The 25,639-nt window shown below is 42.4% G+C and overlaps 1 protein-coding gene across 2 annotated transcripts in view; it reads left to right on the top strand.

Moving 5' to 3' along the window:
• Positions 1 to 661, top strand: part of PCP4 (Purkinje cell protein 4) — a 68,128-nt gene extending 67,467 nt beyond the window's left edge. For both annotated transcript variants that reach the window (XM_083608825.1, XM_083608826.1), the window contains one exon: positions 299 to 661. In XM_083608825.1, coding sequence (XP_083464951.1) covers positions 299 to 426 — 128 coding nt within the window. In that variant the 3' untranslated portion in view covers positions 427 to 661. The remainder of the gene's footprint in view (positions 1 to 298) is intronic.
• Positions 662 to 25,639: the final 24,978 nt, after the last annotated feature.

Below are 25,639 nucleotides of genomic sequence, written 5' to 3'. Positions count from 1 at the left end.
TAATGTGCTTTTTTTAAAAAAAGAAGGTGTCAAAGAAGTTGAAAATGTGCCCAAGGAGGAATATCTGAATGCCTTATCAGTTAATTTGCCATTAGATTGAATTGTGCAGGAAGATTATACAATGAAAATTGGAGATTTTCCTAAGAACACTTCTCATTTAAAAACAAAATAAATCTCACTAACTAAATAAACCGTGCTCTTCTTCCGCATCTGGTTCTTCTTCTACACTTCCTGTTTCTTCTGTCTGAAATGTGTGTCAAGTTGTGGTGACCTTTATTTGTTTTTTGTTTTGGCACAGATGGGCAAAAGAAAGTTCCAGAGGACTTTGATATAGACATGGATGCACCAGAGACAGAGAAAGCTGCAGTGGCGATACAGTCTCAGTTCAGGAAATTCCAGAAGAAAAAGGACGGGTCCAAATCTTAGTCTCTACCTCACAGTTCCCACCATCACCACTTCCTGATCTGTCAGGAAATGAAAAAAGAAATAAATCTAGATGCATGTACAGAAATTCCCACTATTTAAAAGTCCATTGGCAGGTATTGAAACAAGTATGCTTGTTGCGTGACTTCATCTGTATGTTTATCTCCAATCTCAATTCTTCTGCAACTCACCATTTCCCTTGATGTTCAAATAAAACGTTAGGATGAAGTTGCTTTAACTTGTCAGCCTTGATCTGTCTTGTTATATTAATCCAGCAAGCCCAGTGCTACAAATTAAAAACAGCCCAGATGCCTATTTTCCTCTTCACTTAAAGCTCAGAGACATAAACACAGCACCTTATGTTATCAACTTATTTTTGCTGAGGAATGAGAGCATAAACTCTCAGTTCACCTTACCTCGTTTGGTGTATCCAGATGCCAGCCATATGTGACAATGGACAATATTTTCCCTTAATGAGGTGAATGTGCAAAGTGCCATAGTGAGCTGGGTGGTGTGGAAGGGAATGTAGAGGGAGGGGGCTCTGTGTAGATTTGAGGGATGTGTCTTCGAGAAGAAGATGGATACACCAAAAGTATTTAATTTATTCTCAGAGAATCCAAGGATCAATGTGTTCCTAAGAAACAACATAATATCAACACAGGTGCCCTCCAGAGGGCACACCAATAGCTTCAGTATGCTGGTGGAGCATAGTGCAGGACAACTGGAATCAATCTGGGTTCCGCTTCATCTTTTCCCATTCCAATCTGCACTGTGACAACACACTAACCACTAGAGATTTCCTCTCAATACCCTGTTGACATCTGCAAGCCTAGATAAGCTTTCCCCCTCATATATTTGTTACATAAGCTCTATATATCCAAGGCCATAACACTTCAAGGTTATCAGCACTGTGGACTTAAACCGGTTGGAGCAGTCCATACCCTCTTCCTGGAAAACATAGTTTGGGGTGACACAGAGATGCTCAAGAACTCTCAGTACCGTCACTAAACTAAAATTTGCAAGATTCTTTGGGAAAGGTCTTTGCTGTTAACTGGTATAAGTTTGGTGGTATAATAGATACACCTAAACAGATGTAGGAGCTGTATTAGACTGTTTAAATGGTCAGTGGCTCTGCAAGGTTTCAGACAGGACTCTCCCAGCTCTACCTGGAGATGCCAGGGGTTAGGCCTAGGACCTTGTGCATATAGAACATGTGGTCTACAGCTGATCCATAGCCCTCCTGCTGCTTTTGGAGTTCTTCACCTTAGAGCATTCACTAGTTTGACAGCAGTGTGCCTCCAGCCAAATGATCACCACCTATTCAACCTAATGACAAACCATTGTTCTCTGCTCCCAAAAAGAAGTCAACTTCCAGTCTAAATAGTTACAGAAATGCAATGATGTTGTGATACTTAAAAATATGACTGCTTTAACATTTTAAAACAATGTCTGGATCTCTTTCCAAAGGCATAAATATTTATCTAAATCAGATCAATATCCTGAATATTACTTCATAATTACAAATAGATGCAAGGGAAAATTTTATTTATTTATTTGATAGACACACCAGTCAAGGTGGCTTGCAACAACTGGATTGCAATGTCACAATGTCACAATATTTAGACAAGATACTGCTACATTCAATATAATACAATAAAATTATTCCAATATTCTACATGTACAACAGATCAATATAGAGAAATGGGAACTTCTAGTATGAAAATAGAGCTATGGAGATGGTTTATTTCTAGAATTATTGACTTTGACAGTTATATTGCCATAACAGCCGTCAAAAGCCATTCAATGTGAAAAGTGGGGCATATCAAGTTAATAGAAAGCTGTCCTATAATGCTTGCCATTTACTGAATTTCTCCTGCATTTAAATGCAGACTCACAGATTACTTGGCAGATATCAAAGGTGAGCCAATAAAAAAATATATATATCAGCACAACCTTATATGCTTGATATTTAGGAGTAACCTTTCCTTTTTGGGTGGGATCATGTGATGAAAGGCAGCAGAAAAGGGATGGTGTCATGCATTCCCAGCGTCTGTCAGTCACAAGATGCTGGTGTGGCTGCATTGACACAAGCCACTGTGTTGCCTTATGTCAGGAGTCAGCAAACTTTTTCAGCAGGGGGCCGGTCCACTGTCCCTCAAGACCTTGCGGGGGCGCAGACTATATTTTGAAAAAAATAATGAACAAATTCCTATGCCCTACAAATAACCCAGAGGTGCATTTTAAATAAAAGGAATAAAAGGACTACTCATGTAAAAACACGCTGATTCCCGGACCATCCTCAGGCCAGATTTAGAAGGTGATTGGGCCAGATCTGGCTCCCAGGCCTTAGCTTGCCTACCCATGCCTTATGTCCTATGCATTTCTGACTGGAGATTGTAACAGCACCTCTGACGTGACAATAAAATGACTACTCTGTGTTTCTTTCTGCAAAGTGTAACCTAGAGCGGCTTCCCTCCATATAAAAATAGGATGAATGCTTTGGTGCATGGTTTAGGTCACTAAAATTACAGGAAGGGCCGTCTAAATATGTTTACCTAGTGATTTCAATGGTCCTACAAATTGCACTGAGGCCAGCATTAAAGCTAAGTATTAAGTAAACAAAGACACTGGTAATCACACTTTCTCTCTTTAAAGATAGCTATCCAGTCCATTTTCATATACTTGAACATGCGGTGGTACACATATTTCAAACAAATATAGGTGAATTATTTTTATAGTCAACACGTTACTTTTCTGAAGCAAATGATAATGATTCAGCTGGGAGTGCCTGTCTGAACCTCATTCCACCACAAAGGTGAGTAGGGGAGAATGTGGGGACTTGTGACAGTGGGGATTAATATCAAATGACTTTTGAATGTGGGGAGGCAGTAATGGCTACAGCTGGTGTTGTGACTGGCAGTGGGTTTCGTCTTTTCTTTCTTTTACAACACAAAGGTGTGTGCCATTTGAAGCAGTAGCAGTAGGCCAGCAACTTTGAAAACGGAGAAACTCAGCTGAGTTGGTTGTTCTGATCCAGCCCTCTTTTTCACATGTGTTGACTGAAAACCAGGGGGGCCAACTTGAATAAAACATTTGGGGGGGCAAGGAAAACCCACCCCACATAACTGATCACATGACATAGCACACACCCCATTTGAATGGCAATGCTCCTCAACTTGGGGGGTGGCCCCCTCAAGTATTTTATGGGGGGGGCAAAGGGACCATAGTCCCTTGACGTTGGCTCCTATGCTGAGAATGTACACATTTTACATCACCATGTTTCTCTGAAAACTTCATGGAAGGGGGGTTTCCTATCTCCATAATCTTTGCTGGGAACTGTCACAGTACACAGCCATTCTTAGCTGTATTATGCACTATCTACACTCAAAGTACAGAATGAAAAGAGCCACAGCATTTAGTCTCTCAGAATGGTATCTGGGCCAAACTATACCCCTCACAGCATGTGTTCAGCTGGTGAGTTGTGACACACTAGTGGGTCGTGGCCTGATCCTAGGTGAGTCAAAACAGGTGCACTGCCACTATGCAAATGTATGGTGAAAGATTAAGAAATGGGTCCCAAAATGCATGTTTAGATTGAAAATGGTTCCTCGGTCTGAAAAGGTTGCAGATACCTGGCACAGAGGATGAGGCGGGCAGATATGTAAGCAATGTAAGGGCCATGGTATGCTAATAAAGCTGGCCCTGCCATTAGGCTAGGTGAGGCAATGGCCTTAGGTGGCAGATGCTGGGGAGTGGTGGCAGCTCCCCAGCTGTTCCTCCTGAGCCATTTCTAGCCATTTTTCTCTGCTGGAGGATAGAGCTGTGTATCCCATGTGCCACTGGCCGTTGTCCCCTAACTAGTCTTCTCCCTTCAGGAGGAGAAATTGAGGATGCCATAACATCACATCACATCATCCAGCTGCCAATCCAGTCAGCTTTTATACATGAAATATTCAGGACACCATCTTGTTATTCTGAGGCGGGGTGAACGATCCAGCAAACTCAATACAAGCTGTGGATGATGTGTTGCTGTTTTAAATGTGGGAAAGAGAATATACCGTAAGTGTTCTGTACAGTTTCCCATCTACACAAGTAGTGAAGACACAGGAGCCAAGTGCTGTATTGAATCTGGCCAATTCTTAGCAGGAGGGTCAACAGCAGAGTGTATGCAGGCATGAGGAAAATTGTGCATAAGGGGCAGGGGTTGTGATTAAATAAAGATTCACAAGAGTCTGTCTGATAGCATTCTGGAAGAAACCAAGAACACCCAGTTAACAACAACACCCACTTCCTTTGGCCTGAGAACAGAGGAGAATAGAGTCCACAGGTTGCAGAAGCTCTCTAAAACCTCCACACAAATAAAAAGGCTGGTTTGGAAAGCACAAAGTCTCTTTGATGCTGTAATCCATCCTGTGGTCACCACCACATATCAAGACTGTGGAGTTGATTACAGCATCAAAGAGATTCTGTGCTTTCCAAACCAGCCTTAAGTTTTACCAAATCAAATCCACTACCTTAAAACACAGGTGAAAGGTGAGATGACCCACAAAGTGTATTGAATCATCACCTTACCTTCCAACAAGTTCATCTGAGGGGCCCTGAAACTCTTTCCCCCCCAAACAACAGCGTTACAGCACCCACTTCTATTTTTAAGGTTTCATGCATCAGAGTCCACTTCATCAGACACAATTTTCTATTAGAGATCCATTGACACTGAAAGGATTTTGAGATCAACTCAATACTAACAGATAGCAGCTCTACTGGAGTGTATAGAAATTCCCTTACAGCCAGTTAAGTTTTATTTTTGACAAGAGCAGGATACATTTGTGAACCTAAGCACTGTTTGAAGAGCATGAGTGTCTGGAGCTCAGTCTCAACAATGAAAATGATCCCCTGGCATAGTTTAGTTTACCCCAAAACTGCATTTCCAACATCGCTCTGGCCATCTGTTAAATGTGAATGAAAATCCCTCCTACTTTGCTTCAGTGTAACAGATAATCAGCTAAAGCTTGACTTGGGAGGAAACCAACAACTCTGGAAGTGTCAGGCTTTCCCTTTTTCTGCTGACTTCTGAAGAATTTGTAAGAATTATCCCTTTGCATTTGTAAAATACATGATACAGCCATTTCAAAATCCCAAGCTTAGGCAAAAACCTTCTGGCATCTGTACTCCCCAGATGCCTTGTTTATTTAGCCAATTTCTTTATAAAAAGTCAATAAATATTGGCAACTGTACCTTGAATCCCTACACAAGCAGATGTGCTCCATGTCTTTGAGATGAGGCTTTGGAGATCTGTAAATAACATTTGACTGCTTCATTTCCTCACACCTCCAAATGCAGTCACACATTTTTATGCAAAATTATTCAGCCGAGTGTGGGCGTATCCCTGAAGAACTGACTAGTTAATCATGACAGTCCTAGACTGCAGGCAGAAAGTAGCATATCACGGGGCAAAGATGGGTTGCAGTAGATTTCCAAAATATTTGTGCAAAAATGTGTGCCTTTCTCTCACACTTATTACAGTGCAAGTCTATATACATCTATTCAGAGGAGGAAGCCCCTGTTGAGTTCGGTGGGTCTTAGTCCCATTTAAGTGCATATAGGTTTGCAACCTGAGGACTAAGCTACACATTACAGTCAGTGGAGGCTGGTCCATTAGGGCCAAAGATGCAAACGCGTATGAAAATCTCACCAGAGGGAAGAACTGTGACATCTTGTTTTTCTTTCATTGATTACAGGCGCTCTCTCTCCCTGATTGTTATCAGGATCCCAGCATGAAGGGAGGGACAGTTTACCCTTCCCCTTCCTAGCTGTGCCACACCAAATATCTCCATGTGTGGCTAAGACTTAAGGGAAAATGTCCCCATTGACCTTCCTTGTGTGGCAGACTCCCTCACTAAAAATGGGAGTGAGGCAACATGACTGGATTGGGGTGATTTAGACTTAGACACAATTAATTCAGAAACTCTTTGCATGTGGTAGCATTTACTATAATTCAGCAACAAGAACTTTTATTCTGCAACGCAGGAATCTTTCACCCGATGAGGGGCTTGAACCCATGAACCTGCTCTACCAGCTAAGCTATCCTATTTCTTGAATTGGGAATAAATTAAAGATGAGGCACAATGGGGGAGAAACTGGAATTTTATTAACAAGTACTCCATGAGGGATAAAGCTTAGTGGTTTATTGAGTAAAGGCACAGTATTTAGTTTCAGTCAAAACATATTTTACAGATGTAATTAAGAACTTCTAACCTTCCTCTGTAAGACTGTTTCTATAAATCCAATTCCTCCTAGAATAGCTGTTTGTTTGCTTCTGAAATGCCTCTAGCCCCTTCCTAGGATATTTTCTTTTCCTTAAGGAGCTTAAACTGGTTTGTCATGCCTAACATACCCCCACCCACCGAAGCTACTTCCCTAGCCAGGCCTATCTGGCAATCAAACTGTCATTTTGATTCTTACTCTTTGCTCCCTGCTGATTGATTGTTTCTTCACCCTTCCATGATTGGTTACAGGTTCTCCAGGAGGATAACCCAAGTTCTGTCCATCACACCCAGCACCTGCAATTAATGAACGAAAACTGAAAGTGTAGCTGCATGTGCCAGTTCAGTTCTAAGGATATTGAGTGTAATGTACCTGTAGTGTGTTTCTGCCAGCACTAGGCATAGCGTGCCCTCACAGGTCTTACCTTGCCAGGCGACCTGCTGTTGTCAAGAAAAGGGGCAATAATGCTCCCCTGTCCGTATTGATTGATACCTCATGTTTCTGTGGATTGAGCCAAGAGGATGGAAATAATTTCTATTGCTTCCAATGAAATTTCATGGGAATCTCATGGGAACATTGCTGGGTTTTGCACATTTACCCTAAGAATTTACCAAAAGAATTTTGAATTCAAATTGCTAGATAAAGTTGGCTACTTGTGAATTGAAATGTTCAGTTATTTTAATTCATTTTAAATGCAGCCATTGGTGTAATTCATATTGGGCTTGAGTTTGTTGCTAGATCTAGGGATGGGTAAATCTGTCAGTTTAGGTTTCACATTTTTCCAATCTTAAGTTAAATTCTCTACATTTCCAGTTCGCCTCTTTTTTTAATGAAAGCACTTTGGTATGCATTTCTCTTAATATACACGTTTGCATTCAATTTCCCCTAATATACAAATTTTTGCAACACAATTTCCCCTAATATAATGCATTGTTGCAAGTTGTTTTCATTAATATATGCAATTTTATGCACACATAACTCTAGTATAGACATTTTTTAAAAAAATGCTTGGCTGCCTTGCAAAATTCAGAGAAGGGCAAATTTTGAAAGACTGCTGTATTTTGGCTCTCATATTGATTTAGAAAGAGCAAATTAGGTAGATTCATCTTTAAATGAGAAATGAATCAAATTCCTCCAGCTCCACAAGATCCATTTGATATGTAAACTTCCTCAACGTTGGGAGTACAATCCAGAACAATGCAGAACAAATGCTCATCTGAGGTGGACTTTACTCTTGGTTTTCAAATGTAACAAGAGTTGATGGTTTCCCTACGACATTTTGCTTGAACCCCCTGGGTCTGTTACAGCATTTGAACCATTAACTTTGCTATTAACTACCACAAGCATAGCAAGTGAACACGGCTGGCAATAAACGATCTCTCTCGGGACCTCTCTAGAGATTAACATGATCATCTCCACCTCAGATGTAATGAACGAACAAGTACTAAATCTATTTTATTTTCACTCAAACTATTCCCTCTCCATCCGCTCCCCAATTCATAACTCCTGCTAATATCTTCACTGACATATTTACACTGCTGAATCCAGGCAGCCAAGATATTTTGGAACAAATTCAAAGCAGTCAGCAAACTGATGTATTGCCTCCTGAAGCAGATTATACAGTAGCTATTTGGAAATCCATTTCAGTAAACAGATCTGATAAAAAGCCTGCTGTGCAAGAAGCCCTATATATTCTGTGCATTTCCAATCCGTGCAATTACTCAGTCTTTTTGTAGTACCCATATATACCCAATGGCCTTGGTTCCAGCTGGGTCATTTAGTTCCCCCAAAGCATGACCATCAAAGGTCCATACATAGAGCAAACATTTTGTAGTTGCCAAGGCACAACCTGTTCACACAGTATCACCAGATGCATCCATGGTGGGGCTCTATGCCCATGGATTTCCACTTGAGCTGGAATTCCTGTGGTGAAGGGTTCCAGCCAAGCAACATGGCTTTCCCTCTCCAGATGTCCACATTCCAACACATGGACACTGGGGGAAGGAATACTGCATGACACTGGAGTGTAGGGTGAGCCCCATGGGGATCCCTTCATGTGATTCAGACATTAAAAGCTAAAGGCCCATGAAATGTCATGCACAAGAAGGTGTTGAGTTCTAGTCCTTCTCTCTCATGCTGTGTTCCCCAAAACGCATCCTATTATAATTGTGTCACAAACCTCTCACCCCAATCTTCCCTACTATGGTATATTTGTGTGATGGCGACGACGACTGATTAATTGATGACTGATTAATTGCTTGTTATCTAAGAAAAAAAGAAGAAAGAATTCAGATAAAACATTAACATTTTTATAATTCAAATAATGACTTTCCCCAGCAACAGCACACTAACAATAAAGCACAATTAACTCAGTTCTGCAAAGACCTGGGAATGTTTTTACCTGGTGCTGAAAGTGCCAGGCAGACCTCACTGGGAAGAGCATTTCACAGATGGGAATCCACAGCTGAAATGGCCCTCTCCCTTGTCACCACCCTCCAGGCCTCCCTCAAAGGAGGGATCTGGAGAAAGGCTTCATGTGAAGATTTAAGGGGCTGGATAGGTCCATACTGGGAGAGGCATTCCTGTAGACCAGTGGTTCTCAAAGGATATGGTGCACCACACTGGTGTGGCAGGAGAGGATGGCAAGTGTGGTGGGAAAATTCAAGAAGAAGCAAAGAAACATTTAAATATTTCAGTATAGTATAGTATAGTATAAAAATATTTTTTTATTTGTAGAATATGGATAGATATCATTGCAAAATGAGACCAAGAGCACCAACTGATACTGCAAGCTCACACCTCTCATTGAGTTTATATACATACTTAAGATGGATATGTAAGAGGCTCATTGATAATTATATTTTGGGAATGATTCATGTTTTACATTTTCTGGATATCCCATGAGGATATTATAAAGCTGTTGTGTTCTGTGTTATAAATCAAGCACTGCTAAGAGTTGCCTCTTTTTGTTTTCCAATGTATTTCTTATCAATAAAAAAATAACGGTGTGGCTTGTGCAAATTTTTATTCTGAAAGTGTGGCCCAGAGGACAAAGTTTGAGAACCACTGCTGTAGATATTAAGCCGTAAAGCGCTTTAAAGGTCAAAATCAGCACTTCAAATTGAGCTTGGAAGCATACAGCTTGGAATTATAATTTTAGTAATTACCGGTATTTCTAAATTTGCATTTATATATACAAAATACTCCAGAGCTTAGGGTGGGGATACAAGCAGGGAGATAGCCTGAACAAGAGTAGAGGAAAACTCTGGTCAAATGCAATCGAACACTGGTGAGGGCTCATCATTGAGCCTACCTAGTGGCAGTGAAGGCAACAAAGAAAGCATACTTTGCTGCCTCCATTGCATTCTCATTGTGCCAACTAGCAGAGCTTTTCTGGGTAGCACAAGGCCTTTTGCAGTCTGGCTCAAAGGATGTGACAGATCTGATAGTAGTTCACTGTGACTGGTTTGTAAAGCACTTTGAGGATAAAACCAGGATCTTGACTCCAGTTTTACAGCAGATGAATCTCAAGGGGCGTCCAGAGCACTGTTTAGTCTGGTTGGGTTTGATGAGTTTCAGTTAGTAAAGCTCAAGGATATGGACAAGGAGCTTGGATTGGTCAGGGCGACTGCTTGCACTCTGGCCTCCCTTGTCCTAAAAAAAATAGCAGGGAGGGGACATCTGGCTGGGTCAGGGAGGTGATTAATATCTCCGTGCAAGAGGGGTTGTCTTTGCCTCCTTGAAGGAGGTAGTGAGAAGACCAATCCTTGAGAAGCGCTCCATGGATCCAGAAAATCTAAGTAAGGTAATTACCGGCCAGTTGCCAGGACTGCACAATGTCATCAGTAAGTAATAAAGGGGCGGGAAACCTGAAACTGTTCAGTTGCTGGACTACAACTCCATGAACCTCATCCATTGGCCAATGACACCTGGTTCCCCACACCTGAAGTAAAAGACAGCTATAAGGGAGCATGAAAGAAACAATGTATAAAAGCAAATACAGAATCTGGGGTAAAGAACCACAAGATGTGCCAGACAGAGTATGTTCTTTTCCTTGTCAGGGAGCAGCTGCAGCAATCCAGGTGGCACCCAAGCAGCCAGAGGGCTCTTCCCAGTTCAGTAGTAGGTCAGTCAGTATGGATCACAGCCAAGAATGCAACCTGGGCTTCTAATATGGAGTTTGATGCTACTGCAGATCCAGGATTTGAGCTCAAACTCAACCAAGAATTCTTAAAGATGACGTGGCTTTTCCACTAAGTGAAACTTACTCACTAATGGATACAACAAGGAGGTGTTAGGGAGATCCCAATTATTCTAGAAACATTTGCATATTTTAACACCACTATAATTAAAAAACAAAACAAAACTTAGCAGTGCTCCATAGATAACCATAATTCTGCTAAACTAGCTGAGGAGCTTTTAAACAAAACCTACTGTGTGGAGGGAGAGAAAGAAGAAAATCGTTACTAGTGACTGCTTTGTTTGAAAGGCCTGTACTCAAACCGAAGTGAAAGCAATCAAAATGCACCTTTCACACATTCAAAATGCTATGGATTTTCTATAGTTAAGTCATTAAACAGTAGGACTAAATATATACCAACTCATTACATAAGACGAGACAGCACTATAATCACATAGAAAGAGGGGTTGAAAAGAAATTCAAATCGGATACGCCTCCGGCCCCAAAATAAGACAAAATGAGGAAATAGTGGTTGAAGCTGTGATTCTAAGCACACTTTTTTTTTTGGGGGGGGGGAGGTAAGCGCCACTGAAATCAATGGATTTTAAGCATCAATGAAATTCCAAATTCACATGTCTACTGGCATTGAGGTGTCTGAAAAAGTGGCCATACCCAGTGGTTTCAAAAGAATGGCTTGTCACAGGCATTAGGAAACTGTCTCTGTGTGGTTATTAGCAAGGAAGAAACAGAAGATTCTACACTGGCAGGCATGAGACAGTGACATCCGTTGGTAGAGGGATTGATGAAGGTAAATCAGCCTTCATCTGGCTCCCCAGATCAGATCTGGTGGGCTCCATCAATGATCCATGGAAGTCTGCTGTTCCCAAAACAAGGCAGAAGACCAGATGCAATGCCATCAAAGTGTTTATTCCTATTTGTGGAGAAGCAAGGGCAATTTGATGGGATTTGGGGACTACAGATTATATTGATATTTTGTACTTTTTACTACCTGGTGTGACTTGTTTGTTTTTCTACGGCTTTTAATAGCATCATTATTATTGCTATGGCTGAAGTGTGTGGAACAAAGTCTTCAAACACACATACACAGGTTGTTTTCAGTTTAAATTAGCCTATGGAATGGGCTGGTGTGGATCTTTTTTTAAACAGTCTTTGTTTATTCTTCTCCGAGAGGTCTCAAATGGTGCTTTCAGATAACAGCTCAACCATCCCCCATGGCCCTTTTGTAGGCAGCCCCTATAGGTTCAGCTGCTATTTTAGTCTGGGAGCAGAGGCTGTGGGCTGCTCTGAGTAACAGCACAGCTAATGTGAATGCCAGATGCACGGCGTTCCATTCAGCCTGCCTCTGTGCTAACTGGTGTTGTGCCTTTGCTGATCCTTACTTTCTTTTAGTTTCCAGTGGAGATCATGGGGCATCATCATCAACTGTGAATGACTGGCCTAAGACATTTTGCCACTTTAAGCCAGCCCTTGCAGATTCCCTGCAATGTGACCACAAGTGACGTGATGAGGGAGCCACTCTGAAAGTGTAGAGAGCTGTACACAACTCAAGAGTCATGCCTCAGGCGATGGCTCCCCAGATCAGATCTCCCTGAAAACTGTCACTGTGCAGCCGTCCAACCTTCTTCCCAAAGCCGGGGAAACACTAACTAAGCTTTGAGAAGGAGGAAGGAGGATTCTAAAACCTTGTGAGAGCCTCAAACCTCCTTCCAAAAGCCCAAGATAGCGCCCCCTCGGATCAGTACCCAGTCCAGTGAGTGTATACCACTTGCACAGCCCTAAATCCATCCATGTGAGAAGATGTCTCTGCCATTCAATTACTGGATCATAGGCTCCTTGGAGGCTCAGGAGAGCTCTGAGCAGCTTTCTGCAAAGCAGTCTTCACAGCTTAAAATCCCACTGACTAGTAAAGGCCAATAGCTGCAGAAAAGGTCACAAAGCAAGATGCAGAGCTCACCGGGTGGAGCTTCCATCTTGATGACATAGGCAGGTCTATAAAACTCTGCCAGCTGCCCCAAGACATTGCTGAGGCAACTTGTATTTTTTGCCTCAGCTGCAAGACAACTAACCATTGTCCTGAACCAGTGCCTTGGTCTTTATTCAAGGTCCTGATTTGGCCTGGCCTTACTTGCCATCTTCTCCAGAATCTCACACCTACTGACTTCTACCATGCTTGGGGCCATCACTGTCCCGTGATGGGATCAGGACAATGGTATTCAAAGCACACAGTCCCATGCTTTGGGTGCAATGAAACATTAGAATAATTCCTCAGCATTAGTCTATTTCTCCCTGGGTGATTGGAAGAGAAATGAGAGGAGAGGAGATGTAGCCCCAGCACATTAGACATCTAATAAAATGGAAAAGTGCTAGTTAGTACTTTTTGTAGCACGCAAAAGATTGATGTTCTGTCTGGCTATTTCTGCTCATTTCCAGTATGTCTGTGCTGATGAGAGTACGACAAAGGCATACATTATGCATTCCCATTCATTCCCCTCCCATGAAGGAGACGAGGTAAGTGGCCTTTTCTATACTCAAGGAAACACAAGTCTCCATTACTGTATATTTTCCTTAGCATCCACAGTCTTTCTAAAAGGGCTCAGTTCATGCATATATAAATGAGCCAAGGCCCATCATCTGAATTAAAAGCCAATGCCCCTGCCTTTGACCACTGCACTGAGACAGTAATTCTAAGCAAATAAAGATGGCTTAAACAAGTGAAAAGAGTGTATCACTACTTGCACTGCCAGCGGCGGGGGTGTTGGCGCGGGGGGGGGGGGACGACGGAAGGAGGAGGGAAGTGAGGAAAAGAACAAAAAGATTTGGTAAGTCTCCAGTTACTGGGCAATGTGGTATTTCTCCTGGGGACATTCCATTACTAAGATAGACAGCTGGAACATTTCCACGATGAAACAAGCAATACATGTTGAAAAATCACTGACACACTGTTCCCATAATGTCAATATGCAATCAGGAAGAGTTCCTCCTCCACCGCGGATGCAGTGGATGTTCTGCAGGGGCAGGTGGACAGGAGAGGACTCCACAATGCTGCCATTTACAATGCAGTGGTGGGGCATGTCTGGCATATCCTTGGCTCTCCATGCTTCTGCATGCCGTGCAGCATCTAAGGAGATGTAACCTTACCAGGTAGGAGGAAGAAACAAGAGATCAGTGCCAAGTCATTTGGGCACCTGAGATGGAAAAATCTAAGCTATGTCCATTCAACCCCCCAACAGTTACATATTAAATACCCATTTCCTATCTTTTAGGGCTATCCAAAATACATAGTTGACTGCCTTAAAAAGTAGGTGAGCTCCACCAGGCTCAAACTGGATTGGGACTGGCAATTATGAGTAAAAGAACAACCAGGAAAAACCAGTTCTAAATTTGCTTGTAATTGTTAATCCTGGTGGCTGTCCCGGTGGCAGCAGAGGGTCAGCTATCTTTCTCCTGATTCTTCCTCGCCCTCTTTCTCTCTGTCAATCACAGGGCGCTTCCTGATGACCGGTTCATAGAGCACTCGTCGTCCCAATTTGCATGCACAATGCTTATGTGGATTTTAGATAATATCTGGTCTGTATTGAGTATTCCATCTGATTTGTTTGCTGAGCATTGAGCATTTCTCTTGATAAGCTTGCAGGGTGCTCATACACCTTCCCGCCCATTCATTCACCCCACACTTTTCAATCCATTTCCCCATCACTTTCCAAACCGCAAAATAGTCCCATTCTCTTTTAAAGCCCTTTGATCTGCTTTAATTGCAAATCCCTATAGTTCCTTGAACCCCTCCAACAAAACAGGGTTGGCCTGGAAGCACTCTCAGTCTTTCCCTCTTATCCCCTGGTAAATGCTGGACAAACTACTGCGCCTCTGTGTTGCATGTAGCAGGAATGAATTGCGGAAGGAGAAAGGAGGGAGGGAGGGAGAGAGAGAGAGAAGGGGGTGAAGAGGGAAGGAGAGAAGAGACCACATATGAGCTCACCACATCCCTGCTGCTGTCATCACTGCAGCAGCTCACAGGGAAAGGTGGAGACATTGTAATTTTAGACTTAATCCAATTACTGAGAGAAGGTGCTTGCTGGTGGCTGCTTTCATTATTGTCTAGAGTTAATTAATGCTAAAGCAGGGCATCTACTTGCATTAGATATGGTAGAAGTTGTGGGCACTAATTAGATGACATAATCCATTATGCATCTTTGAAATTCTCCTGTCCAGGATCTGCTATGGGGAAGGCATTTGGCAGGAACCACGGTGGTTTCTCCAGATACTTTGCATGAGCCACTCACTGCTGGAAGTATACTTAGCCTGAGCTTCTATAGCTCCCTCAGGTTTCTTGCAATGGTGCACAATCACTGCTCAGAACAGAGCCAACATGAACACATAGTCTTGGGGCAGGTGCAGAGTTGCAGTTGAACTTCTTGGTGGCAGTCAGGGATGATGGGGGCTGTAGTTCAACAACATCTGGAGGGCCCCATCCAAATTAGAACTCACTCTGCCGCAATTTCCTCAGCACATTTTAGAGTGTATATGATGATATAGTTTGCAGGTGGTAGAATTATAGAATCATAGAATTGTCATGGGTCATTTAGCCCAACTCCCTGCAATGTAGCAATCTCAACTAAAGCATCCATATAGAAAGTAACATATAATTAAAAAGTTAATTTCGTGATAATGCTTAAGGTTGGAAGATGTAGAAGTTTCAGAAATTCACATTTCAGACCTGATTTCTGTACTAAAGACATTTCTAGCATCCAAATTCTATTTCTGAATATATGTAGACTGTTGTGGAAAGTAAGTATGTAAACTTGAATTGAGATCAAGGATTCTCATCTCCTTATCCTGTTTGTGTGAGATAACTAGCCTCATATAACCAACATGTTAATTCTAATTAACACACGAAAGGGTTACTGCCAATGAGCAAGTTGTCCTGCCAGGCCTAGCCTAGAACACTTCCCCTCACCTTGGGTGGAACTAGGTAGTTAAGCCTACTGTTCAGCCCCAGTCCACCTGAGCAGCTCAGCATTTGAAGAGATTTGAGCTGGTTGCCCCAGCTCAACCGCATGGCTTTCACCAACCAGTCCTGCGTGCTTATACCAATTATATAGGAACTTTTACCACGTTGTAACTAAGGTAAGTTTTATTGCCTGTGCAGATGTATGGAAAAGCACATTAACCAGACCTTTGAATATTTTGTAAGTAAACCAGATTTTAACTCTCTCCCTTTCTCTATATATGTATATATGGCAGCAACACTTCACTATTATAGTTTCAAATTCTGCTTGTAGTCTATGGAACTGTTGCTTAAATTTTATTATCAAGGTGTGTATGGCATAGATCCTTATCCATCTTCCCTTCCACATACAGGCACATTCCAAGTCAACTGAGCTCTACAGTTCCCAGCAAAAGAATATTTAGACATCCATATTCCTCACCTGATGACTGAAGTTTCAGATAATTGTCTGCATGTGTGAACTTGCCAATTTGGATCACACAGCATAGATAGGCAGATGAAGACCTTGTTTCAACAGGTTTTTAGAACTGGCTGCTTTTAATGAAAGGGTTGGTGCTGTGCTGTTTTTATGGTAATTATTTGTATGTTTTAAACAGGTTTTATATATGCATATAGTGTTAATTCTATCCATGTTTAATTGCTCTTTTATGTTTTTAGTGATTCTTGTTTTTAATCTGAAAGCCACATTGAATCTTCTTAGGGAAAAAGTGGGGGCATAAGTAAATATATAATAATATTGATAGATCTTGGGGTCTCACAACATCGCCTCATACACTATGCATGCCACTGAAGTCAGTTTACATGTCTGTGCTTTGAGACATCAAGCAACATGCATGTGTGAATCTTCAGTTTGAGAGATCCTTGGTTATGGGAAGTGACGAACAAATAAATCACGTAATCTTAGTGAGTTGGTTCTGGTTTCTCCCAGCAGAGAGCTTCAGCTATGGTTTCATCACTTGCAAATTCTCATTACAGCAAAGTTATTACTTGTAGAATGGGGAGAAAACAAGCTAAACTGTTAAGGGACTTAGTTTAATGGCAGCGTGAAGGCTCCCTGGAAATATTTCCAGGAAGTCCCTTAGCTGAGTAATTTGGACTTGCACAATTTTCCCTAACAACCCAAGCTTGGCTCATTTCCTTTTGGTTGTTATTTCCTGGCTCTCCTGACTAACACATCTTCAAGACCAAAGACTCTGTGGATCCTCTAAGGTGTAATTAATGCTGTCTGTTCTGGGTTCCAATGTATTTATTTTTAGATAGGTTGGGTCTTTTGAATATCAGCTTCAAAAGTTTGCCTTTGCTTGCTTACCTCACATACTTTCCTTGGAGATCATTATCATATCTTGCTGCCTCTGGGGGGATATCCTTTAGACATGAGATGAGTCAAAATAAATGAAATGTTCAATGTTTTGTTGTGTTCCAAAGGAAAGCCGTTGTCTATAGTGATCAGTATATTGCCGTTGTATTTTTAAGGTCCAAAAATGATAAAGATTTAAATGTTGAATAGCAATAATGATTTAAATGTTGCAGTGAAATAAATAATGAACAATTAGCTAAAGCCTATAAGAACACCATAGGTTGTATTCAATGTAGTGCTAATTGAAGGTCCTATCAGCACATGGATTACTGCTAGCGCAACGGGACCCCCCCGCTTTCCATGCACACTACCTAAATGTGTTCTATGGGGGCCCATGTGCCCACAGAGGTCTTTTCCTTTGAAATGGTGTATGCCCTTTTATTTTGGTAAATTACCCACCTGGAAAACAACCTTAGTAAGGTTGATTTTTTCCCCACCTCATATATGACCCCTACACTACTCTTAGATACAGTTTTTGTAATTCACACACATGGAATTATAATTATAATATAAAGAGCTTACCTGTACAGTGATGCAATGTCTGGAGAACAATGTCCTATTCATTGTTCATCTTCAGATGATTTTTTAAAATAAACAAGGGTCTTTTAAAACCTACAACACGTTACTCTGTTTATGAACGAGATCCAAATTTGCGGTACTCCGTTAGCTAGCTTCCAACATAGAGCAGCCCACTAGCCACACAGTGTTCTGTCACTATGCTCTCTACATATCCAGAAAATTGTGTCTGAATGGATCTTCAGCAATGCCTATTAATCTTGATAGCTAAGGCCCCATGAAATGCTAATTTTACTACAACTTTAAATTACTTCGGCAAGCTTTTGCTCACACCATTTGGCAAACATAAAGTGCCAGACAAACTGAAATGTCTTCTGTTGTCTGCTTCTTCTTTTTTTAAGTTTGTTCTTTATTCCAAGGCATCTAAATTAGGAGAATGTAATAGTCATCAACAGAAATGTTTCCCGTGGAGAGACATCTGCATACCATACACCAGTTGAATTCACATAATGCAGTATCTACTTTCCAAAATATTCATGCTTTAAGAGCTGGATGGGAATTGCTGTTTTAAAAAGAAAAAGCATCTGTATTTCAAATTAGCCCTCTTACGTGAGCAAAAAAGAGTGGATGCCATTTAATTGTATTCATGACAACAAAAGAAGAGCCTGCTGGATCAGTTCAATGGCCCATCTAGTCCAGCACCCTGTTCTCACAGTAGCCACCTAGGTGCTGGTGGGAAATCCACAAGCAGGACCTGAACATGAGAGCACTGTGTCCTCCTGTGGCTCCCAGAAACTGGTACTCAGAAGGCTGTAACCTCCAACGGTGGCAGCAGAGCTTAGCCATCAAGGCTGGTAGCCACTGGAGACCTTCTGCTCCATGAATTTGTCCAATCCTCTTTCAAAGCCATCTAAATTGATGGCTATCACTGCCTCCTTAGTTCCATATTTTATGTATGCACCACAGCTGTATTTAACTACATTCCAATAGTGTCCCTCTACTGACAGGAGGCTCTTTGACCAAGTGGGGAACTCTGAGACCCCATTACCATCTCCCCACTAGTCCAAAGGACCCTCCATCCACCTGAGCAGTTTGAAGGTGACACAGGTGACTGCAGCGAGAAAGTGAAATCAGCAGCAGCTGCCCTTCCACTTTCCTCAAACATCAGCGGACAGGTACTGCCTTTTTCTGGATCATTCCTCCTCATTTCAAGGGCATTTCCTTTCACAATATGTTTTTCAGCTCTTAACTTGCTATACACCAAAAAAGTTTATGGGAATATTGAATATTTGAACAGAGGTAGCTGATGCAGTGATGTGCATAGATTGTTTTTGTTCTTTGTATCTTGTAGGGTTAAAAAAAAGGATGGTTGATTTGTACCATTAATGTTATTATATATTTTTTATTACTTTAGTGGAGTAGTGGTGAACCACCATGGAAATGCTTTTACATCAAAATGTGGAGTAGAACCCCATACAATAAATACATAACAAAATAAAGCTATTACGGGAAACTCTAAGAGGTGCAAATTGTCAGGGGGACTACTGGGAAAACCCAATTCAGCGACCATGGTGTATTATATTATTCAATGATGCTAGTGTTCACCTTGTGAACAGATACGGGTCTTGTTCAGATCATAGTTTGGCTTCCTTGGGTTGTGTTTAGGGCTCCCTTTCCTCCTCCATATCTAAACAAATTGGAATGGAAAATAGTTAAGACATGATTCTGAGATCAGTATGAGGGCTTCCACACACTTAAATCTAAACCTGCTCCAAAACCCTTTCAGCAACCTTGCTTTCCTTCTTGCACTTCTTATCCCACCTTTCCTAGAAAGAACTCAAGGCAGAATCCATGGTGCTTCCCTCCCACTCCCCAGCTGCCATTTTATCCTCAGTGCCAGACTGCTTGGCTTTAGCAAGCCCATATGGCACAGATACGATGTAGTTAGTATCCTGTCATTGCTTGTACAGATGGAGCTATTGTGTCAAAACTCCCCAGCATGGACTGCCCAAAGGCTTCAGTAGTTTGTAATAAAGCAGGATCCTAGGACTTGGGGTCACCAACACGGTGCTTGTGGGCACCAGTGTGCCCACCAGTACCCCCCATGGTGCCTGCAAAAGTTTTGGTTAAATATCCCCTTTAAAAAACCCACACCACAAAAGAGAATGTTTGCTCTTCCTGCTCAGTTCCTATTTGCACTGGCTTAGCCTATCCTACACTGAACATGCTGCCTTAAACATGCCCTACATTTCCTTGGATGGCAGTCCCCACCCCAAATCTGGTCCAAACAAAGAGCTTGTCTCTGTGAGCAAGTTTAGTGGCAACTCTAGTCCTCATTGATGGGAAAGCGTGTTTGCACTATTTTGTGGTCCTGTCTATTATCCTGATCTCTTAGATGTGGCAGCCATTTTGTGACGTGTCATCCCCTATGACAACCATTTTGTGACTGGTACCCACAGCATTTTCTCAAAATTCCAGTTATGCTCACTGGCCCCCAAAGGTTGGTGACCCGCTTTCCTAGGCAAAGGAAATCTAGGGGAGATCTAGGGGAGCACGACTGGTGTGGTCACACCAGGTGTGGAACTTCTGGGGTGCTGAGGGGTGTGGGTGTGCAACTTTGACATGCAACAGCACCAGATTTTGGCATCACACAGGGCACCACTGAAATTTGAGACACCAAGGTCTGCCACTTTCCTAGGAGGCCTGGAAACAGAAAATTCAACTAAAACAACAGACAATAGTACTGCCTATGAAATTTGATATCTCCCTACCATCACCACCACCCTCACATTTTTTCGTACTTCACATGAGATGTCCCATTTCGTTGTCCAGATCAATTGGTGAATTATTCCTCAGAGGCTTCCTTTGGATTAACTGCCTTTAAAATTCTGCATGATCAGAGCATATCCTCGCTGAAATATATTCAGAGTCGCAAAGTGATTTCATGCTCTTTATTCAGCTCATAGTGGTGAGGAGGAATGAATGAAAGTCCCCTCAAAGCATCTGCTTTATATACATTATTTACACAATGGGCTGCACATGATTGGCTAATTCCGGAATTCTACTGTAAGCCAATCAGGTTGTGGATTCACTTCTATCTGGAGCATGATTGGGTGGTTCCTTCCAACCAATCATACCGCTGCATTGTTCTAGGACCAATCAGACTGCTGCATTCTGAATCCTATTGTTCTAGGACCAATCAGACTGCTGCCTTTTGGATCCTATTGTTCTAGGACCAATCAGACTGCTGCAGTTTGGATCCTATTCAACTCAGTACATAACACTCGCCTTATTGTAAACCTTTCCCCATATCATAGTTGGAATTTATGTATGTTCACGGAACAAAAAATTGATTTTGTTTGCTATTAGTGAAAGCCCAATTACCTTTCATATTCCTTTAAATTAACCAGCACACTGTATACTTTTATTTCTCTCCATGCACTGCTGTCTTTGGAACAAGTTGTCCTGCCTAAAGATGGGGAGAGGACTGTCAAGAAGGAATTGTCAAGGAATAAGCTTCTAGCAGCAAGAATATAATTAATAATCTGGAGAAGAAAAGCAATCTCTCCAACACGCTTTGTTGCGTTTTCTATGCAGTGATCTCTTCCTAAGAGAGTACTGAGAGATCCAGGAATAAACAGTTAAGGATAATGGTTTAATTTCCTGAAATGGGAATGCTTGCTTATGTTGAATTGCTGTGTATTTTTAGCATGGGGTTTCTTGGCAGTAGCTCTCTCATGTGATTGGGTGACTGTGAGTCACATGAGCGAGGCATTCCATTCTGTTGTGACTGTTATTCAAGTAATTGTCATTTTAAACTGCTTTCCGCTTCTCTCTCTGTGTGAGGGAGAATGGCTGCTGAGTGGGGCTTTTTTGGATACTGCTGAGGACAGTGTGTATCAGTGTGATCTGTCTGAAGTGAAACAGACAGAGGAAGATCCCTAAATGATAATAGGGAGAAACCTGTGCAGGAGCTCTCCATAAGGAACAATGTGAATAAGCATGAGATTGCAAATATATTCTACTCAGTCATATGTGTATGGCAGTAAAGAGAGAGTCTGGACATTGCACACAACATGAACTACTCCCACCACAATCCAAGTTGGGACTGCAAAAATGTGTGAGTCAGCTTCTGCACATGTACCCCAAGTTGCTGTGCCAAAATCAGTCTGCCAATTTCTTAAACATTTTCTTCACCTGAAAAAGAGTCTTCTTTTCTTCTGCTTTTTTCATAGGGTGCTTTAGAATTTCTGTATGCTTCCAGTGAGTGCAGAACTTATCATTTCAGTGGTAGTGTGTATGTTTTTGTTTGTTTGTTTGTTTTGCTTTCCATTTGTCATGAACAGGTAGGGCAACGGGAAGAAGGAAGAGGATCCTGGCAAGAGGTGTAGCTGTGACTGAGACACACCTGGGCAAGCTGGGGATGGAGAAGGAGAGGTTGGGCTAAGAAAGTACTCATGGGGAGAGAGAAGACGGCAAAGGGATGGGGGTCAAGTTAACAGGAACCAGAGGAGCAGGACCCATCACCAGAGCCAGAGGGGCCCCTTTCCCAGCGAACACAGCGGCTCTGAGGCATAAGGAGCAGCAGGAGGTGTTACGTATTGAAGTTCTCACCCTGGCCACCAGGGGGTATTGTGTATATAGTTTTCACTCAGGCCCACTTAAGTTAATTTAGGCAGGTAACCCTGGGCTGTTGTTGTTACAATGTTGACAGCCGGCTGCCTATGAAAGCAGGCCTGCTGAGCTGTTTGCTGTTCACTTCTAGCTTACTTATAAAGAACGACTTGGAGAAATCTCTGTGTTGTCTGCTATGTCCACCCACTACTTAATAGAAAGTGTGTTCTAGGAGGCTGAGGCAAGCAAGGGCCCACAGCCCAGCTCCCTAGCTGGTCAGGTGGGGCTCGTTAGCTCTGGGAGGAGGGGTGTGAGTCCTCAGCTGGAGTAGACTCAGAACAGGTGAGGGTCACATGCCTCATCAAGCCCAGATGTGGCAATCAAGACTCAAGGGATGAAAGAGAAGCAAAGCTGAGGTGCTGTGTTTGTTTAACTTCCCAGCTTGGGGGGTCCTAGGAGCTCCACAGGACTGTGTATTTTGGGACTGAACTTCAAGTTCCCTGACCATGGATTGGCTGCAGAGGTGGGAACCTGCCTGCCTGTTGGACTTTGGCTTCCTGTATTGAACCTGGAGCATGTTTCCTGACCTGTTGGACTGCCAGACTACCCACTAGCATTTGAGCCTGGGACTGTATACTAACCAGAAACTGCATCTTCCCAAGAGAAGGTAGGCCCTGGCTTGCTGTCCTTCCTCCGTCCAAGGCCTCTGCTCAGCAGCCGTTGAGTAGAAGCATCTATCTTGTGGGGTGTGGGTGCTGCTTTGTAAGGAAAGCGACTTGCAAAGCAGCACCATGCAGGACTGAATCCTCCCTGTAGCGGGTTGAATTATATATATTGACCAGAACACATTTTGGTGTTAACAAAACAGTTCCATCAGTTCCCACAGTGCTTGAGTGGCTGATTGTGGCAGTGGAGGAGTTTAGGAGGGGTCTTCACTGCTAGTGAACTGTGCCAAGGGTAAGATCCCCTCCCCAGGCTGAGGATCACATTTCCTCATGGGGCACATTCCAGTAGTAGGTGGGGCCAGAAGCAAAAAGTAGGCTGGGCAACACATGTGACCCTTACTTCGGTACAGTGTGCTGCACTTCAGCCATGTAACTTGGCACAATCCTCTTCGTTCTCCAACCAGACAAGCACAGTGGAAGGGCAAATTTCAGCCAGGCAAAAGCACTGAGGAAAGCATGGAGCAGGGACAGAAAGGGGTGTGGACTGGGGAGGAGCCACGGTCTGAGGAGAATCGAGAGGGTCAGAGAGAGGACTGGGAGGCTGCATTTGACCCTCAGCCTGAAGGTCTCCACACCTGGCCTAGTGAGACATTTAAGTTGGCACCTCCAACATTTGCAAATATTGATGCTATCCAAGTCTGATAGGTTGCAATATGTATTTACCCAGCTCACGGCTTGCAAGGGATTTCAAGATAAGCTGCTCTAACCTTGAAAATGCCCTTCTACCCACAATTTTGGCCATTTCCAGACAGTCTGTTTAATGAGCATTTAGCCTGATTCGTTTGTGGGGAGATGCTGCATTAAAATTATCCTACATGTGTCAATGCATTTTTCTATCACAAAAAGGCACATCTTTTGGGAGGAGTGGATTTCTTTCACAAGAGCTCCAAATTGCCTTGAACTGTGCAGCCTGAATTTGTCAGGATGGGATTTAATCCCATCCCCAAACAGTGGCAGTCTGGAAGCTCTCTTATATCGACACCCTTAGGAGTTTATGTGCCTATTTTGTGTCTGCATGGTCTGTTGTTGGGATGGTACTGATTGGTGCAGTCTGCTATTTATTGCTGAAATGGACTTGAGCTTGACTGGCATGGGCTTCTTGCATACAGGCCTAAACTGGGTTAGGCATAATGTAACTGAATCAAATCTAGCTGCTGGAAAGGAAAGGTTGGGGAGACGCATTTCTCTTGAACACATTGGTAGCATATGAATGGTTTGGGGCAAGTACCCTTTGGTGAGAGAACCCTAGCAGAGATTTAAAATCACAAAACATGAAGCAAAGTATGGAAATATAGGCTGTTAGACCTTTAAAATATGCCATTGTGAGAGCCAAGATAAGTCTCCTCTTACCTCAGCATAGAAAAAAGACCACATGTTTGATAAGTTAATGGTTTAGTTTAAAACTTTCCAAATGTCAGATTCATACGCTTTGCCATACAGCATTCAGAAAACGTTGCACAGACAGTAAAATGGCTTAGTTACAGTGATGAAAGTTCCTAAATTGCTGGTGTAGGAACACAAGAATGGCTTCTAAGAGTCATGCGGCTAAGCTGCAGCAACCAGCTTAGCCTCTTTACATGCTGAGCTTCTCAGGTAGACTGATGCACAACAATAGGCTTGATTAGCCTCCTCCCCAGGTGAGGGGAAGTGACCTAGCTAAGTCTGGCAGGACAGAATACTCTATGGCACTAACCTTTCATGCATTCATTACATTTAAGCATATTGGTTATATTGTATGGTTATCCTACAGAACAACCATAGAATCAGAACTGTAGAGTTGGAAGGGACCCTGTGGTCATCTAGTCCAATCTCCTGCAATGAAGGAATCTTTTGCTCAATATGGGGCTCAAACCCATGACCCTGAGATTAAGAGCCTTGTGCTCTACTGATTGAGCTATACCAGCCATCCAAAATAGGTCTGCCTAGTGCCATCATTAACATCCTTTCACTGCCAGGTAGGGTTGCCGCCTGTCCTGTATAATACAGGATTGTCCCGTATTTCAGTGTAAAATTCTATGTCCTGTATTGATATAGTTTTGTCCTTTATTTCAGGTCTTCTCTCTCTCTCTCTCTCTCTCTCGTTAGGGATCCTCTCCAAATGCATGTATTTGAAAGGGTGTGGGAAAAGTCATGTATTTAAGCTCAGGGTAGCCAAGAACAGACAAATTTACAAATTCATGTGTATGCGTGTGTATGTGTACTAAATTCCAGAACGGCCATCTTGTTACACTGCAATAGATTGTAAAGGATTGCTTTGAAGTCACTTTAGCACCAGACAGAAAAAAATCGCCATCCCCGCTCCCTTGTCCTGCATTTTGCCAGAACAAAGGTTGCAACCCTATTGCCAGGTACAAAGCTTCTCTCTCCTCCTAGGATTTTGATAAGATTATGATGCATTTGCTGCCTATTGCATTGTATGGGTTTTCTTTTTGTGTATTTTATTATGATTTTACGTAATGCTCCTTTTTTGGGTATATTTCTTGGAGATTCTTTAAATGTCAGGTGACTAATAAACTAAATAATGATTTAGAAAG

This window comes from Podarcis filfolensis (assembly GCF_964270895.1).
Source record: "Podarcis filfolensis genome assembly, chromosome: 4".
NCBI classification, from domain to species: domain Eukaryota; kingdom Metazoa; phylum Chordata; class Lepidosauria; order Squamata; family Lacertidae; genus Podarcis; species Podarcis filfolensis.
This window is presented reverse-complemented; position numbering and strand designations above follow the sequence as displayed.